The sequence below is a fragment of the Asterias amurensis genome, chromosome 4 (genome assembly GCF_032118995.1).
Source record: "Asterias amurensis chromosome 4, ASM3211899v1".
Taxonomy (NCBI): domain Eukaryota; kingdom Metazoa; phylum Echinodermata; class Asteroidea; order Forcipulatida; family Asteriidae; genus Asterias; species Asterias amurensis.
This window is the reverse complement of record NC_092651.1, coordinates 12,645,276-12,663,831: the sequence shown is the minus strand read 5'-3', so window position 1 is coordinate 12,663,831 and position 18,556 is coordinate 12,645,276. Positions and strand designations below refer to the sequence as shown.

At 38.8% G+C, this 18,556-nt stretch overlaps 1 protein-coding gene across 1 annotated transcript; it reads right to left on the bottom strand.

The window, feature by feature from the left end:
* Positions 1-86: 86 nt before the first annotated feature.
* Positions 87-18,121, bottom strand: LOC139936751 (uncharacterized). Its single transcript, XM_071931661.1, has 18 exons — positions 17,875-18,121; positions 14,824-15,045; positions 13,152-13,496; positions 12,593-13,000; positions 10,757-10,873; positions 10,178-10,306; positions 9,723-9,848; positions 9,212-9,325; positions 8,578-8,709; positions 7,576-7,689; positions 6,864-6,986; positions 6,020-6,145; positions 3,695-3,895; positions 2,991-3,185; positions 2,655-2,909; positions 2,232-2,474; positions 1,614-1,862; positions 87-1,347 (listed from the first exon to the last, which is right to left on the bottom strand). Exons 1-18 carry the CDS (start codon positions 17,951-17,953, stop codon positions 1,091-1,093), a joined length of 3,435 nt encoding a protein of 1,144 aa, XP_071787762.1. The 5' UTR covers positions 17,954-18,121; the 3' UTR covers positions 87-1,090.
* Between the last annotated feature and the right edge of the window lie 435 nt (positions 18,122-18,556).

Genomic DNA, 18,556 nt, shown 5'->3' with positions numbered 1-18,556 from the left:
GGCAATAATAAATGAGTCCCAGAGAAAAGGAGAAAACTAAACTTCACAACATGATATCTCCCAATCAAAACTTAGCTTTATTTATTTATTTGTTTATTGAAACATATTTATACAGGATACGTATTTACAACTCGGATAATGTTTTCATCCTGTGCCCAACTTCATACGACCTGTACGCACAATACCAAGCAGTGGACACTATTGGCAATTACTCAAAATAATTATCATCATAAAACATTTCTTGTTTACGAGTAATGGGGAGAGGTTAATAGTATAAAACATTGTGAGAAACAGCTCCCTCTGAAGTGACCTAGTTTTCGAGAAAGAGGTAATTATCCACGAATTTGATTTCGAGACCTCAGATTTAGAATTTGAAGTATCGAGATCAAGCATCTGAAAGCACACAACTTCGTGTGACCATGGTGCGACAAGGGTGTTTTTTCGACGACCGATTGAGCTCAAATTTTCACAGGTTTGTTATTTTATGCATATTATGTTGAGGTACACCAACTGTGAAGACTAGTCTTTGACAATTACCAATAGTGTCAAGTGTCTTTGAAGTATTAGCTGCGACTGGTACCCGACTAATTTCTTGCAAAGAAATTTGCATAGCAGTATTTTCTGCTAAACAGCTTTATGAAATTAGGCCCATGTTACGTGTGTGTAAACACAGGTAAAGTTAAGCCTCGTAATTACTAATGTTAACATAATCATTACGTTATGTTAAACTAAAAGTGTATTGAGTTGGTAATACCGAACATAATAGAAATACCTCACAGCATGCGTGATAAACTTAACTGTTTAATGTACTTATTTAATGGTCACAGTGAATACCGGACTTTAATCTTTGATAGACACTCAATAGTTCTCTGGAAGATTAACTGATATTATATCAACTGTTAATAAGTGAGTAAGCAATCGGGTTGATCTTAACAATTGTATTCACTTACAATTATTTATCTTTTTATCACAAGCAGTCTTGTACCCTGTCTTCCTACCATACGAAGGCAGACCATTATACGCACAATTCAGACATGTACCCTGTCTTCTTAGTATACTTAATCAAGTCAGACCACTATTCCAGTGCTTGCTAATTCATACACATTACATCCACGGTAAACTCACAAATCGCTTTATTACCAGCTTGGTCCTCTGCGATGTAATAAACAGTTTCCATCAGGCCACAAAAGAAAGTGAACCCGGACGATAAGTCCGAATTGATGACCGTCACTTCTTTCCCGGAGTTATCCTGGAAGACTGGCTCTTCCCAATGGACAATTTCAGAACTGCCCTCGGTCTTTATCGCCATGGAACCCGGGCATCTGACTACCTGTGGTGGCTCTTCATCTAAAATAAACAACATTTAATATCGTGTTTATTATAGAGACTTAAGGTTTAATTGATTATGTAATTAAATTTGTAAACAGCCAACGGTTATAGATTAGTAAAACCGTTTTGGGTATGTTTTGTAGAAAATTCATTTGCTAAGTTGATATTTACCAGCCTGATGAACTTCTTATAATTTCTTATAACTTCTTATAACTATTTTGTTCTATGTCATCTGCAAGAGGGTCTATGTGGTATTGTAAAGGCTTTGTCTTAGTACGATATACCTGTGACCGTAATGCTGAATGTGCATGTGCTTTGGAGTCCGGACCTATCTCGTGCTGTATACGTGACCACCGTTACTTCATCCAGATAAAACCGCTCCTTGGCAGCCGAGGGGGAAGCCTCGATGGTCGGTGTTCCAAGATTGTCTCGTGCCTCAGGTCTGTCCCAGGTCGTTGTGGTAAAGTTTTCATGGAGATTAGTGGGGAGCACAATGTCCTTCGGGCAGGTGATGAATTCAGGAGGCTCCAAATCTTAAAACAATTTGAAAAATGTATCATCATGGCTTACCAATAGTGGTTAAAACTATAGCCATTGACATCTTAACGACACTGGACACCTTTGGCAACTGTCAAAGACCAGTCTTCTCACTTTGTGTATCTCAACATATGCATTAAATAACAAACCTGTGAAAATTTGAGCTCATTGGTCGTCGAAGTTACACAGAATAATGGAAGAAAAAACGCCCTTGTTGCACAAGTTGTGTGCTTTCAGATGCTTGATTTCAAGACCTCAAAATCAGATGCCGATGTCTCGTTTTATGGTAATAATAATTTTGAGGATGCACATCGTCTACTTCCCTGATAAACTACTGCTTGATATTCCCTATTAGTAAGCATTACCTTCCTCAGACACGGTGAACACACACCGTGCATTATTACCAGCTTGGTCCTCTGCTATATACCAAATACTCTCTGGTTGACCAAAGAAGAACGTGGACCCGGACGGACGGTTGGAGATGACCGAGGCGTCATGCCCAGAGTTATCCTGGAACACCGGCTCTTCCCAGTGGACAACGGCTAGACGATTGTCGGTCTTTACTGCCATGGAGTTTGGGCAGTTGATAACTTGTGGTGGCTCCTCATCTAGAAATTAGAATGGCCGAAATTACTCAAGTTATTCTGAACAAACACTTTTGCTTAGATAGCTCAGACTGCACAGTGTAAATTTCCTAAATTGTCATACTAACAAATGCCACAAGAGAAAAAGAAATACCATTCTACATCTTATAGTTGTTAAAGATGTGATGCAATTTGTGATGATACCTTTGACTGTAACACTGAAAGTACATGTGTTTTCGAGTCCGGTCTCATCACGTGCTGTGTAGGTGATGACCGTTACTTCATCCAGGTAGAACCGCTGCTGCGTAGCGGACAGTGACGCCTCGATGACCGGCTCTCCATCATTGTCCCTTGCCTCAGGTTGGTCCCAGTTTGCAGGGTTAGTAGCAAAGTTCTCATTCAGATCGGTCGGGAGGGAAATGTCACCGGGACAAGTGATGAATTCTGGAGGCTCAACATCTGATGGTTAAAAACAACATTTTTAAAAACAATGCAAAAACAAAAATGAGCAATGAGGAAACCGACTGTTCTTTGACTTACCGATGCATGTGTTTTGCACTGATGTGTCTGACCAAGTACCATCTGCTTGACATGTTCTGGAACTAACCCCTCTTAACTGGAACCCGCAGTCGCATTCGAAGAAGCATTGGGATTTATAGTCCAACTGGCGTTCCATACAGTCTGGCGGTACGATCCTCGTATGGGTTTCCGCGATCAAGATGGGACAGGTCTTGGCTGGAGGAAACATAAGAAGTTATTGGAAATGTTTGTAGTACCCATTGGTCTATTGGTCATCTAGTCATAACTAAGTGGTTTTAAATGTTAAAGGTCGTGGGTTCAAGTCTCTGCCGAGGTGCATGTGAACTCTGACAGCAGAGTAATGCATCAAACAAGGTATGTTCCTCAACATCTAAACCATGCTGTTCTTCATCTTTAATACAATAGTCGCACTAGTTTTAACTACTGTACAAATGTGTTGCAGCAAGAGACATTAAATGCCATCATTTTTTTTTTTCTTGATTGATTGATTGATTGATTGATTGATTGATTGATTGATTGAATTGGTTTATATAAAAAACATTCGATGAAAACAGCTCAAAGGCTCATAAATCAGAAATTAACATATAAAATGGTTTAAATTGTAAAAAGTACATAGAATGAGCCACTAAATGAAGAAAGACATAATGATGTTATGCCTGCCAGTTTATCGTCATTTGCTTAATTATAGGGAGTAAACTTTGTACCATTACATCTACCACCACCCGAGGTAGACCACTCTCCTAGTTGTCTGTCCTCGTTTAAGTGACACCGTATCTGTAAACGACCTTCCAGTTCGTAGCCTTCACTGCACGTCAGATTACACACTGTATCAATCCTGTTGTCCGTGGTGTTACAGGATAATTGATAGCCGTCGCTTGGTAGTAGATATCTCTCACATGCAACAACTAAGAAAGAACAATATTACCAACACTTCCCTGTTATCATTGACCCTTTCTAATAGATGAGAACAAATAATGGTAAAAGTTGACAAGAGGTCCTAAAAGACGTTGCTAACATTTTCTTGTATTGTCGTATTGTAAAACAAAATGCAGTGAACTTTGTAAAACAATTAAATCATCGCAAAACATAAAAACAAAACTACAATGTACACATTGGAGAAGAAATTATTTTTAAGGCGACTCTTGAATGGGGAGGCAGTTCCATAACTTGGAGGCAGCAGTTGACAGAGCTCGAGCACCATAGTACATCGTCAAAACTCTCTGGGGAATCTGCAGCAGGCACTGTGCACGAAGGTGACGTTGGTGTGCATATGGGCAGTTCAGAGATGTAGTCGGGAGCGAGACCATGTTGAGCCTTGAACTTGAGTAACATGAGCTTAAACACGATACGATCCTTGTTAGGTAGCCAATGCAGACGGTAAAGAATTGGGGTGATGTGCTCGTTTCTTGGAGACCGGACCAGTAGGGGGGCAGCTGTGTTTTGAATGCGCTAAAGTTTATTCAACTCGGCATCTGGTAGTAAAGAAGACTATTGCAGGAGTCTAATCGGGGTGTAACAAAAGCATGTACTAATCTGTTGGTGGTAGATTCATCCAAGAAGTGTCTGATTTGGCCGCTATCTCGTATGGCTGTCATAGCCGCTCGGCAGGTTTTCTTGATATATGGCTCTTCATAGAAATAAGACAGTCCATGATGGCACCTAGATTTCAAGCTTCTTGAGAAAGATTAACCTTGGACTGACCGATGATAAGCGAGATGGGTTGAGGCTGCCGTGGGATGAACTTAGAAACAGAATGGATGACTTCAGTCTTTCCATCGTTCAGCATCAACTTATTGGTCGTAGCCCAATTCTTAACTTGTAAAATGTAACTCAATGTAAAGTTATCTCTCACAACCGAGACCATCGGTGCTTCAGTAAAACACTGGCAGTGCCTAGATTGTTTGAATTTCTTCATGGAAAGAACACCCAAAATAAAATAGTGTTTCTTGTTTTGTCTTTAAAGTTTGTATGACGATGCGTGACGATCGATCGATCGGTGTTGTGGGTTGGGAGCATTGCATGCAATCTAGAAAACAACAGTGCGGACAGAGCGAAGTGCTTTTGAGTACGATGATATATTATTTGCCACCAAATATAATTGTTATACCTCGATAACAAATTGGGAAGTTTGATTGATCAAGAACCAATCACGTGACGTGCAACAAATACGCTTGTTATACCTCGGTAACAATTGTGAAGTTTGATTGGTCGAGAACCAATCACGTGCCGTGCAACAAATACGCTTGTACTATGGCGCGGCGGGTAATAATAATAATACCAGCTCTTTTACAGCACATTTCCAAGAAGAAGAAAACAATGACTGTGCGATTCGAACAACCAATGATGTGCCGTATTGAGGGTGAATTAATTAAACTTTCTTAGTACACACAGTGAGAGTAGCAAGAAATGTAAAGTCAATGTAAATTTATCTCTCTCACAACCGAGACAATTTGCGCTTTATTAAAACACTGGCAGTACCTAGATAATTTAATTTCGTTATGGTGTATATTACCTTGATCGCTCAGGGTTGGTCGATTTCCATCCGAAAATACGAAACGGCCGCGGGCTCGAGGGAACAGCGAAAGTTGTTTCTTATTTCGTCGTAAATAATGTTTGAAGATGACAACAGTACTTTGAGAGGAGGGAAAATCATGTTACCTAGGTATAACAAAACACTTGTTGCACGCTGTGATTTGGGGTCCATGGGTTTTGTATACTGGAACGAAGATGACATTGGACTACACTGCGCGTCTTCCTAAACCTGGACATTCGCCTAGTGTTGTATAATAGAACATGGAGGAGAGAGTCAGACAAGTGATGCTTGTATTAACGTTTGCATGTATATCAGATCGCGTCCACAACAAATCTTCATAGGGGCGTTTCAACGATGGCCCCTTCCCCCTTACCCCAGTTTTTAAACCGGGTTCACACTGCAATCGGCGGGTTGTTCGCCTCCGAAAAGCGGAAAACCACAGAACAACGGGAAATTCTTATGCCTGCATTGGATATTTGCAAGAGGGCGCACTTACCCACACATGATATCCCATCAGGCATTAGGATGTGTCCTGCTGGGCACTCACACCGGTAGCTACCAGGCGTATTCACGCACTCGTGTTTACATTGATTTAACCTGTCATTCTGGCATTCGTCGACATCTTAATAGAGACAAACATTTCAAAATTTAGTTTAACTCGTTGCATCTCGTTCTCTGACGATTAACCAACTTCAAAGGGCAAATAAATACTAGATTTTACATCACCTTTTGCACCTTCATGGCAACATTGTTTCATGTTTCTTGTTTTTCAACCATCAATGAGTACTCATTAATTTGTATATACATTGACGTGACAATGGCACATATACGCCTTAATGGTGTACCACAAAAAAAAAACATAAAAAGTTAAACATATGCAGAACAACGCAAATGTGTATCATAATAATAAACATGATATTGTTAAAAATAGGATTTGCCTCATCCGTATATTTATGCTATTTGATGTTTATAATACATGGATAAACAGACTGGATCCTTATGCTGCGTCATGGTAAAAACGTTGCTATAAACAAAGCACCAGTCTACTTACAACATTGTGCGACAGTGTCACGAAGATTTTAAAGTTGCAACGGCTGGAAACACGTATACGCTGGCCTTTTACCGCTTTTGTTTTTTTAATCATTTTCCGCTTATTACGTGACATTTTGATGATTTTGTTTACACCAACCATCTATAAAAACATTAGTTATGGTTCTTCACCATTAAATTGCGTAAACGGTGTGCCCCCGTGAAAGACCTCAATTCATTTTAGTCATGATGCATGCTTACAATAATGTAGTCAGGTTAACGGAATACACACTGTTCAGTTAAACACCAACCTTCACAACTGTGTCCATCCTGTGCGAGTCGGTACCCAGACTGTGGACAGCTACATCGATAGGAGCCTTCAGTATTAACGCACGATCCCTCACAAGGTGTTGCCTCCTCACATTCATTACGATCTGTCAATAGAAAACAAAGTCAATTAAATTCAATAAAATTCAATCAACATTTATTTCCATGTTGGTTAAAGAGGACAACATTGAACAAATTATATACAATTATTTAAGTCAAAGACAGACAAGAACAGAACAAGGAAATAATTAATGAAAATCGGATGATTTTTTTTTTATAGATGTAATGAATACAGAGCAAACCAATATGGGGGCATTTTACAGAAGCAGAAAGGCTCATTTTGAAATGCCTGACAAATACAAAACAAAATCAACAAACAAACAGAAATCAACAATTTAAATCAAGACATTGAACAATATCAGTTGCAAATGGTCGTTTTGGGATGACTTTTTTAAAGCAAATCAAAACCAGGATTTCTCAAGTCAGGCGAGAACGTCACACTTAATGGAAACATGTCTGGATTTATTTATTCGTTCATGATGTCGTTGAATTCTCTGTATTTGAATTTAGAACTGTTGAGACCATTTCTTGTATTGCCTCTGTTTCAAACAACTAGTCTTTTGGATTTCTAAGGGACACAACCGCCTAATATATTTGATATTGAAACAAAACAATTGTCATAATATAAGTACACACCTACACAACTGTCTCCTGTTTGACTGCGTTTATATCCTTCAGCGCATGTACAGATCTTCCTCCCGTTGGGCTGAGAACAGCCAGTTGATCCAGTACCACAGGAACATGGACGTTCTGTTATCAACAGAAATTACATGACAATTTAAAGAAAATGACACTTATAAATCAACATATTATGTATCAATGTTTTGACATGTAATTTGTTTATTTTATTTTATTTTTAATGGACAAATAAATTATTGAACTTTTTATTTTGAAAGATAGCAAAACCTCCCTATTCCAAACCCAAACCACATACACCATATAATTCAATACACACCAATACTGTGAATCAACATTCCTATTTTAGTCTGCCTGAACTTGTTAACTGTTGGATGGTGACTGAGTTTCATCAAATCAATTTTTATTTGGTAGGACAATGCTTGAGGTGTTTGTATTGCAAAGCAGCCTGCTCAAGCTTTCCTACACCATACCAATGGCATGAACCTGTGATTTTAATGCAATTTCAGTCTCAGTGGTCCCCTTGTTTAACTGTGAATCATAATCTAAAGCTTAACAAAACCAGGACTAAAGAAAGAGCTGAACTGCAGGAAAAAAAATTATTCTCCATCAGAGTTATTTCCGAATGAAACAATCATATGCGGTGAATGCAACCTGAACCAACAAGAAATTGGACCTGGGGTCATCAAGGTTTAACCGTTGGTAACTCTAAGACATGCCGTCAAAGCGTTGTCATTTTGTTTTTAGTTTTTCAAAACCTTGAGGTTGGGGCCTGATTTTTTAATCAATTATAACGAACAATTCAGAAGTGTACACATATAAAAATTACATTAAAATGGTGAACAAATGTAAAATAGCATTTCCTTTAAAAAACATTCCGCTCAAGTAGCAGTTTAAGGAGAAGTAAGTATTAAGGATTGCCAAGTGCATATATTTTGTACAGGAAGCATGACTCACTTGCAGTGAGATGAGGGTCTCTGTAAACAAACTAGTTCAGCTAACCTCGACAAGTCCTTAAGTCTTCGGACAGGTATTGCCATGGTCCCGGGCAGTAGCACCAGTAGGAGCCCATGGTGTTCTCACAAGCCTTCTGGCAGTCCGCTAGACCGTCATTTTCTTGACACTCGTCAATATCTACAAATTAATAGATTGACCATAAACAAGAAAACATTTATATTGGGAAAAAGTGAGATAAAGCCAACAAGCAAAACATAAATTAGTGTAGTATTTGTGGAAGGCACTGGACACCTTTGTATTTTGTCAAAGACCAGTATTTTCACTTTTGTGTACCCCAACATTTAAAATAAAAAATCTGTTAAAATTTGGGCTCGCTTGGTCAAGGAAGTTTCAAGAGAATATAGAAGAAAAAACACCCTCGTTGCACAAATTTGAGTGCTTTCGAATCCTAATAAAAGGCTTTAACTGAAGTCTTTAATTATTTGAGTGCTCAAGAAATAACCTTTTTCTTAAAAACTGTGTTACTTTAGAGGGAGCCGTTTCTCACAATGTATTTTACTATCAGCAGCTCTCCATTGCTCCCAAGTAAGGTTTTTAGGCTAACAATTATTTTGAGTAATTACCAATACTAGTGTCCAGTGCCTTTGAGTTTGTATTAGAACTCCCCTTCTAAACTTACCAACACATCCATTACCACTTTGCTGATAGCCTGTCCTGCAGGTACAGATTCTCTCTCCATTTTCTTCCCGACATGATATAGATCCAGTGCCACAGCTACATTGAGTTTGGGGAACTAAGTACGAGACAACAATACACACAATAAACGAGACGCAAAATTCCCATTTAGCAATTACTCAAACCGTTGCATAGTATTTCCTAAAACACACAAACATCTTATTGTTTTGGTGTTACCCATAATACACTGATGTTTGTTGCCAATGTATAGGCTACTCTTCCGAGCATATATGCATATTACCTCGGTCGGGATTAGAACCCATGACCTTTGCAATTCTAGAGCAGTGTTTTACCTACTAGGCAATCTTATTTATAAATTCATATAACAGTTCATTATATTGAGGGGACAAAGATTGACTGTACGATTTGAAAAACCAGTGATGTCTCTTTCATTATTTGAATAAACTTTCTAAAGTGCACAATGAGAGTTACATGAAATGTTATAACAAATTTACCTCTCTCACAACTGAGACGATCGGTGCTTCGTTGATAACCGTCATTACACCGGCAGAATGCTGCGATTGTACCGCGTGCTTCGACGCAATGTCCGTGTGTACCACAGCTACAAAATTTCGGAATTTCTTCATGGAAAGAATGACCAAAATAAAATAGTATCACATTATGTCACCTTCTCTTGTTCGTGGATTCGTATAATAGATAGAGGCTTTGGTGGTTTGTTCTCTTTGTAAAAAGTGACCTTCATGTAACCAAAATAAGATTATGTTATCAAATGCTGGAAAAGCATGAATGTTAACGATACGATTGATCTTCAATACCAATGTTATGCATTTTATCTGATACTACTGACATTCGGAATTGAACATTTTACTGTAAACTGTAGGAAAACAATCAATATTGTAACAGTATGAGACAACATTAATGATGTGCAGTTAATGATTTGCTAACTTACCTGTACAAGAAAATCCATCGGCCGCTAAGGTATGTCCATGGTTACAGTAGCATTTAAATCCCCCATTGTGATTGACACACCGATGCGCACATGCACCACGCCCTCTATTGGGGGCACATTCATCAATATCTACAAGAGAAGTTCAACAGTAGTTGTAATTGTACTACACGACTTAAAGGCAGTAGACACTATTGTTAATTACTCAAAATAATTGTTAGCATAAAAAACTACTTGTTAACAAGCAATGGAGAGCTGTTGATATTATAAATCATTGTGAGAAACGGCTCCCTCTAACGTAGTTTTCGAGAAAGAAGTAATTTTCCACTAAAATAATTATTTTAATTTGATTTCGAGACCTCAGAATTAGATTTTGAGGTCTCGAAATCAAGCATCTGAAAGCACACAACATCCTCTATTACAAAGTTGTGTTTTTTCAATCCATTATTATCTCGCAACTTCGGCGACCAATTGAGTTTAAATTTCTACAGGGAGAAGACTAGTCTTTGACAATTACCAATAGTGTCCAGTGTCTTTAAGGTGCAACTTTTCTTAAATGTATCTAACTTTTCCAAACTTTACCTACGCATCTTTTCCCATTATCTGCCAACTTGTAGCCATCTCTGCACGAGCAAACAGCACCCTGGTTGGTATTGGTACACACGTGTTGGCAACTTCCATTTCCATGTCCACACTGAGCTGAAAATAAAAATACCAACAAATGTAAATACTTTAATACTAACCAGAATGTTATTTGCGTGTGATTTCCCTTTTAAAGTTCATTAAAGGTTTGACTTTAGTTGTCTTCTAAATAATCATCAATAATCTATTAGTACGCGATATCATAATTCATGTAACTTTGGCTCGGTACACATTCAAGTACATTGCAAATCTCGTTGGTCAAAAATTGCCCAACTTGTTTGCTCAACGTTGGTTCAAATATCAACTGGCTACATAATTGGGCATAATTTAACCAACCGTGGTTGGGCAATAACGTTTATCCAGTAGTTGGGCAAACAGTTTGACAAAACAAGTTGGTCAAATCATTTTACCCAAAAGTTGGGTAATATTTTTTGACTGATAGTTGGGCAAGTTTGTTTACCTTTATGTTGGTTAAAATGTTACCCGATAATGTAGTCAGTTGATATTTGAACCAACGTTGGGCAACCGTGTTGGGCAAAGGTTGTTACCCAACAAAAGTAGCAATGATTGAGTATTTTTGTTGGTTACTCCTTTATTCAATTGTTGGTTAGGCCAAAAAAATAGAAAATACGTTGATCGTCCGGATTTTTTTCAAAGAAAAAGATGAGTGCCCTTTTTTTTAAACGTAAAATGATGCAACAAAAACTTCAATTCGGCAAGGGCATCTAATTTGCGGTACTCTTTCCACTCTGGATTCATCTGATATGTGCAGTATATAATGTTTTCAGCCAGCCATTTCTCTTCACTTCTGCTTCAACTTCTGCTTTGTTGTATCTGCTGGAAGCTGGGCAGCGTAGTATTTTTCGATCTGATTAGGTAAATAAATGGCAGAAGTAACCTGGTAAAAGAGTCAGCAATCAACAGTGTTCACTGTTTTATTTTTTTCTCTTTTTTTAAATTATAATTTCCAAATTATATTGGCTTTATATAATTTTGACAAGATAACTAAGCCCGATCAAAAAGTCTGGAACACAACGGATTCAATCTAACCCTTGTCTTTCGATCGTTTAACGACAACGGACTGTGCAGCCATTCCCCCACTACACGGGAGTAAACCTCAATTTATGCACGGTGGGCTCCGTCCTACTTTACTTCTGAAAACTAAACTGTGTCCCTACACATGAATCAGTGTATTCTATGGGTATACCTTTAAATATTGGTTGTTAGCATCTTACCTATAATGTTTCAGAGAAGCACTCCATTCCCCAATCTCGAAGAGTATTTTTGACAGCTAGCCGCCATGATGTTGCTTGTGTGTGTATGTGTATGGCCTACTATACTGCTACATATACAGTACGAACATTGTACTTGCAATAATAAAATGCGCACCGGGAACTTTGCCCAACAACCAGAAAGCTTTGTGCACAACACCATTGGTAACTGTGATATTTTGACCAACTTCTCGGGCAAATCTTGCCCAACTACAATAATATACACATTGGACCAATCAGTTAACCAATAATTTGGTCAACCTTGCCCAAGCGTGTTGGGCAACGGTTTTGTTTAACCAACGTCCATTATTTGTGACCAACAAATTAGTAATGCATTTACCCAACACATTTTTTGACCAACAAATTTGCAGTGTAACACCATTCAGTACGAGTCTTTAATAGCTATAGATTGTAGACCCACGAATGCAACCATTTCCAATAATTTTTGTTTAGTGTGTTGTAATGCTTTGAACGAAACAAACTCTTATTTTTATATAATAATTACCGTAACAATGGGGAAGGGTCCCGACGACGTTTCCTGCTGAGCAGTACACGGCGTAGTTGGCGGGTTGTATGGTGTACCCAAGGTTACAGATGTAACTCACAGTGTAGAAGGACCTCCCTAGAACATCATGCTCTACTTCATACTGTGGTCTAGCGTTTGGAACGGATGGAGTGCTTCCGCAGCGAGTACCATCTTCAACCCTGGAGGGATAGCCATCGTCCCGTTGCTGTGGCCGCTGTGGCTGGCAAGTCGGCAGACTCCCGTTCCATCTCTGTCCATCGCAAAACAGAGCTGAAGAACCTGACAAGTCGTACCCAGGATTACACGTCATTATTAACACCATCGACTGTTTAACGACAATCACACCATTAGTGACGGCGTTTACACTAGGAGTTCGGCATCCAACACCTGGTTCCAAACAATACAGAGAATAAATATCAACATAAGTGTTACGAATTGGAATTGGATTTCAAAAAGATTAGATTAAAATGAGGTTGACCTATAATGAAGGACTTTTTTATTTGTGTTATTTGATATAAAAGGTACAAATACAACTTACGAGCACACACAGCTGCATCGCCATTCCATTGGCCATCAGAGTTGCATTGTAAAGTCCTGGACCCAAGCTTTGGGGTGAAGCCAGAGTCACATGTATATGAAACACCTCGTCCACCTTGCGTTATCGCCATTCTTGCATTAGGGATTATTGGAGGTTCCGGGCAACTATGTGCCGATTTCTGTAGGACGCACCGGGGTTCATTCCTCCAGCGGGTTCCATCACAGTAAATGAACGCGGGTCCCTCGAGCTCAAATCCGCTCCAGCAGTCGACCTTCAAGACGGTACCTCTGTTTCGACGTGACATGCTGGAAGACTCCACCACAGACCTTTCTGCGCAACCTTTAGCTGTTTGTATAAAAACAAGTGAATGACAATAAAAAAATATAGAAGTTTTGAGAGGCCTTTTCAGATTGACTCACCAAAGCTGACGCATATTAGTGATATGTGATTGTTATTCTGCTGTTTGTATATTCTAGGCAGTTGCAATGTAAAAGTCGCGTCACATGTGTATTTTCCAAAGCAACACAAATCTGGACAGTTCACTTTTAGATGTAAGGACCGCTTGTACAACGACCATAAAATATAATTTTCAAATAGGATTTGAAATTAGTAAAGCCGATGTATTGTTTACTTATAAATTTGTTCTCAAATTTCCATTGCTTCTTTCGATACATTGTCGCAACCACAACGAGCCAAATAAATGAACGTTTTATAAAACCTTCCACCTCGTTGGTTTAAGAAGATTATGTCAACTGTTTTTTGAAAAAATTTCTCATGTTACTTGTATGTTTTGTTCATTGAAAACTACAAGATGTGAACGATCAAAAAGTAAGATCAATCACACCTGAGCATACAGGGATAAACCCAACCAACAGCGACTTTTAATTTTTTTCCCGTTTTCAAAAGGACTCCATCTTTAAAAAAAAAAGTGAGTGAACCACAACAAAACTATTTGAGTTTGGACCCCCCCCCCCCTCTTTATTAATACATTGAAAAGCCCCAAAATCATTGCTTTAACAGCGACTTTTAATTTTTTTCCTGTCTTCAAAAGGACTCCATCTTAAAAAAAAAAGAGAGTGAACCACAACAAAATTATTTGAGTCTGGAGCCCCTGTTTATTAATACATTGAAAAGCCCAACAATCATTGCTTTAACTTCGATCTCGCAATAAAAACGAATCTGATGAGTTAAAGGGAGGGTACACATTTGGTGATTGTCAAAGACCAGTCTTTTCACTTGGTGTATCCCATCATAACCATAAAATAACAAACCTGTGAAAATTTTGACTCAATTGGTCATCGAAGTTGCGAGAAAATGATGAAAGAAAAAATACCCTTGTTGGACGAATTTGTGTGCTTTCAGATAAGAATAAAAGGCTTCTAGCTAGAAGTTTTTTTAATTATTTTAGTGAGAAATTACCTCTTTCTCAAAAACTACGTTACTTCAGAGGAAGTCGTTTCCCACAATGTTTTATATTATCAACAGCTCTCCATTGCTCGTTACCAAGTCAGTTTTAAGTTAATATTTGTTTTGAGTAATTACTAAACGTGTACCTTCCCTTTAATTCAAGACAAAACATTAATATTAGTTAGTTGTTTTTACCTATAGATCGGTTGTATGGCATGTTTCTAATGAAAACTGAATTCCTACCTAGAAGCAATGCTTTTCTTACCTGAGCACACTGGAACAGATCCAACCCACTGTCCGTCCACGCATCGTTGTGTGTTTCCACGAGGCGCATACATTATGTAACCAGGATTACAGCGATAGAAGATATTGCCCCGAGTCTCGTCGAGGGAGGAGGCACCGTTCTCAAGCCTAGGCGGGCTAGGGCAGGGGTTTACAACAGTAGCAAGGGGCTGGGAGTTCTGTTGAACTTCGTGCGAGTCGTCATCTTTATGATAATTGAATACAGGGAGCATGGTCAGCCACTTGAAGATGATTCTGGCAAACTGATCAAGTTTGTTTCACCACATTCAAGCTTAGGCGGGCTAGGGCAGGGGTTTACAACATCAGAAGGGGGCTGGGAATTCACTTCGGATTAAAAGTAAAAAAGACTCATACAGTCACTTCACTTGGAAATGTTTGGCGTGTTATTATGTCTTTGTTTTACCGCATGGTTCTAATGTAAAAAACCTATAATCGAGTGCGGAGCCAAAAACTATGAGTCTTTTGAAAAAAACAGAGCCCCCTTTAAATGGAAGGTGTACGTTTGTTAATTACTCTAACAGTTAAAGCCATTGGACACTTTTGGTAAACAGTATTTTCCAAAGGCCCACACTTCGTGTATCACAATTTATATATATAAATTAACCAACCTGTGAAAATTTAGGCTCAATCGGTCATCGGAGTCGGGAGAAAATAACGGGGAAACCCACCCTTGTCTCCGCACGTTTCGCCGTAGCCCTACATAGGACTCTTTCTCTGTACACAGGAACTGAGTCCTAACTATTGAGGCCCGTTTCTGGGGCGGAAAAATTTCACAGCTTCATAACTTAAATCTTACCTGCAAGAAAGCACCAATTTCAACAGATTCACAATCCATGGCAGCATATGTTTTTCTGCGGTGGGTTTTGATCGTAAGTTATTTTTCACAAATCCGTCATTTTCATGAAATAATGCAGCTCCCAACGTTAAGGAAATTCCATTTTTGTTCGTACTCCTCTCAAAGTCTGCCGTGTGTACGCAAGAGGCACGCACGACGCGCACATTTTGAATTGTGTTGCGTATTAAAGCTGTGTAGTCAAGATACGGTGACCGAGAACTCATGCATCTAAGCTTGCATCATGCGTCTTGCACGCGAATGTATAGGCGTACGCACGACAACAGACAACACTGTGAGAAAACGATCGAAACAGGAATTATTTAACGTTGGAGCTGCATTATTTCACGAAAGTGACGGATTTGTGAGGAATATATGAGGACCAAAACCCACCGCAGAAATATGTATGCCGCCATAGAATGTGAATCTGTTGAAATTTGTGGCTTGTTGCAGGTAAGATTTGAGTTATGAAGCTGTGAAAATTTTCCGCCCCAGAAATGTACCCTGATGTCCAGGACGTCACTGTAGTACAACACGATAGTGTAAGGCCGCCAGGGCTAGTTTCGCCGTGTCATGACATGTGTTTACAGTAAATCCGTAATTCTCGCTATCGAGAATTGATTGTTTTAATGTTTTCTCAAAAAGTAACGCATTTCATAAAATTATATTTCAAGAGAAGTCATTCACCACTACCTTCTGTAAGCCCTGTAAGTTATTTGTAAATCTGTGAACTTTTTTCTATTTTTTTTCTATTCCGAAAGTGTATAATGGCTTGTTAAGGACAATGAAAACGCACTTCAGAAGTAGAGAATCCTTTTCCATAAATGACAGCATTTTGGGAATCATTTCACTGTCAAGTAATGTGACAATGGAAAAATATAAGTCTTTATCCCCCATAGATTTATATATAAAGAAGCGTTACTGACAGTATGTCTCAGATTGTGTATTCCAAGGATTATTATTCATGCTTTGACATTAATTGCTCTGGATTTTCAGCGTTAATCTGTGGAAACAATCAAACGGATCCAAAAACCAAAAGGTACTTTCCCTTCAAATTCCCCTAGATGGATCTTAAAGACACTGGACACTATTGGTAATTGTCAAAGACCAGTCTTCTCACTTGCTGTATCTCAACATATGCAGAAAATAACAAACCTGTGAAAAATTGAGCTCAATTGTTCGTCGAAGTTGCGAAGAAGACACACCCTTGTCAAACGAAGTTGTGTGCTTTCAGATGCTCGATTTCGAGACCTCAAAATTTAATTCTGAGGTCTCAAAATCAAATTCGTGGAAAATTACATCTTTCTCGAAAACTACGTCACTTCAGAGGGAGCAGTTTCTCACAATGTTTTATACTATCAACCACTCCTCATTACTCGTTACCAAGTACGTTTTTATGCTAATAATTATTTTGAGTAATTAACAATAGTGTCCACTGCCTTTAAGAGTTAACCGTTTTGCTATTTTAAATACCTTGGTCGCAAATTCCTTGTTTGCATTATGTAATGCTAAGTTGGTGCATTTGGATGTCTTTGTATATATAATAGGAGTCTAGACAATTTCAGATATGCTTAAAAGCTTGTCGATGAACGAGGGTTAATAACGACGCCTCCAGTTCTCCCGGGTTAGAATTAACTATTTGACAAAATGTTTTTTTTTTGTAATTCTGCGTACGTTTAACCCATCTCATGGCGATGTTGACACATGATTCCGTATCACTGACCCAGATGTGGGTCAGACCCCGTGTGGGAGCCGGTACTGGGTCAATTCTGACCAGAATATTTAAAAGGTTAATACAATTATAGATATTGCACATATTGATACTGCTCCACCATGGGTTGGGGTATGACTCGATGCTATATAGCTACATTCAGAAATACAAGTAAATGTGAGTAAAGATAGTATAGATTTTGACATACGATTCCGTATCACTGACCCAGATGTGGGTCAAACCCCGTGTGGGAACCGGAACCGGGTCAATTCTGACCAGAATCTACAAGAAGCTATTACAATTATACGTGTTGCAAATATTGATACTGCTCCACCATGGGTTGGGGTATGACTCGATGCTATACATTCAGAAATAGCCAACAAATAATTTGAGTAAAGATATAAATAAAAACAGTTGGTACAGTATTAAACAAACGGGTTTAATGTTCTAAAAATAATGATTGTACTTACTGGTAAATGTGGTGGCTGGTATAGGCTTCATCACAAGGTACACCGTAATCACGACCGCCAGAAATATATATGACGTCATGGTGACTTTTCAAACTCTCACTGATCACGAAGTATCCACAGTACACTGTATTTTATTTTTGACAACTCCTTGTATATAGCAGCAGCTCAGTGTCTGTCCAGTACTCCTTATGATTCACTATCACTCACCTCGCTACAGTGTGGTTTGTTGTGACTGATTGGCAGCACGGTGTATACCACTGTTTGGCAACTTATAGTGCAAGGTCATGTACGATCAGTCTGTGCGATCATTCAAAAAGCAATAATAATGTGTTTTAACATATGTGTAATAAACATTTCGATTTCCGAAACGAAACCAAAGTTATGAACCTTCACCTTCATGGAATCCTAACTGCTCTCCAGTTCCAGTCAAGGGCTGTAAAGGCACTGGACACTGTCGGTTATTACTCAAAATAGTTATTAGCATAAACACTTCCCCCTATCCTAACCCTTATCCCAAGTTTATTAAAATGTGAATGAAATCATTTTAAGAGCCATTACTCGTGTCTTTGATTGAAGATACAATGTCACCTAAATGAAGACCCCCATCCGGCCTACCAACCCAACTAGTCACCATGACAAGCGGCTTACCCGTACAGAGGGGGGCGGTATCATAGCACACTCA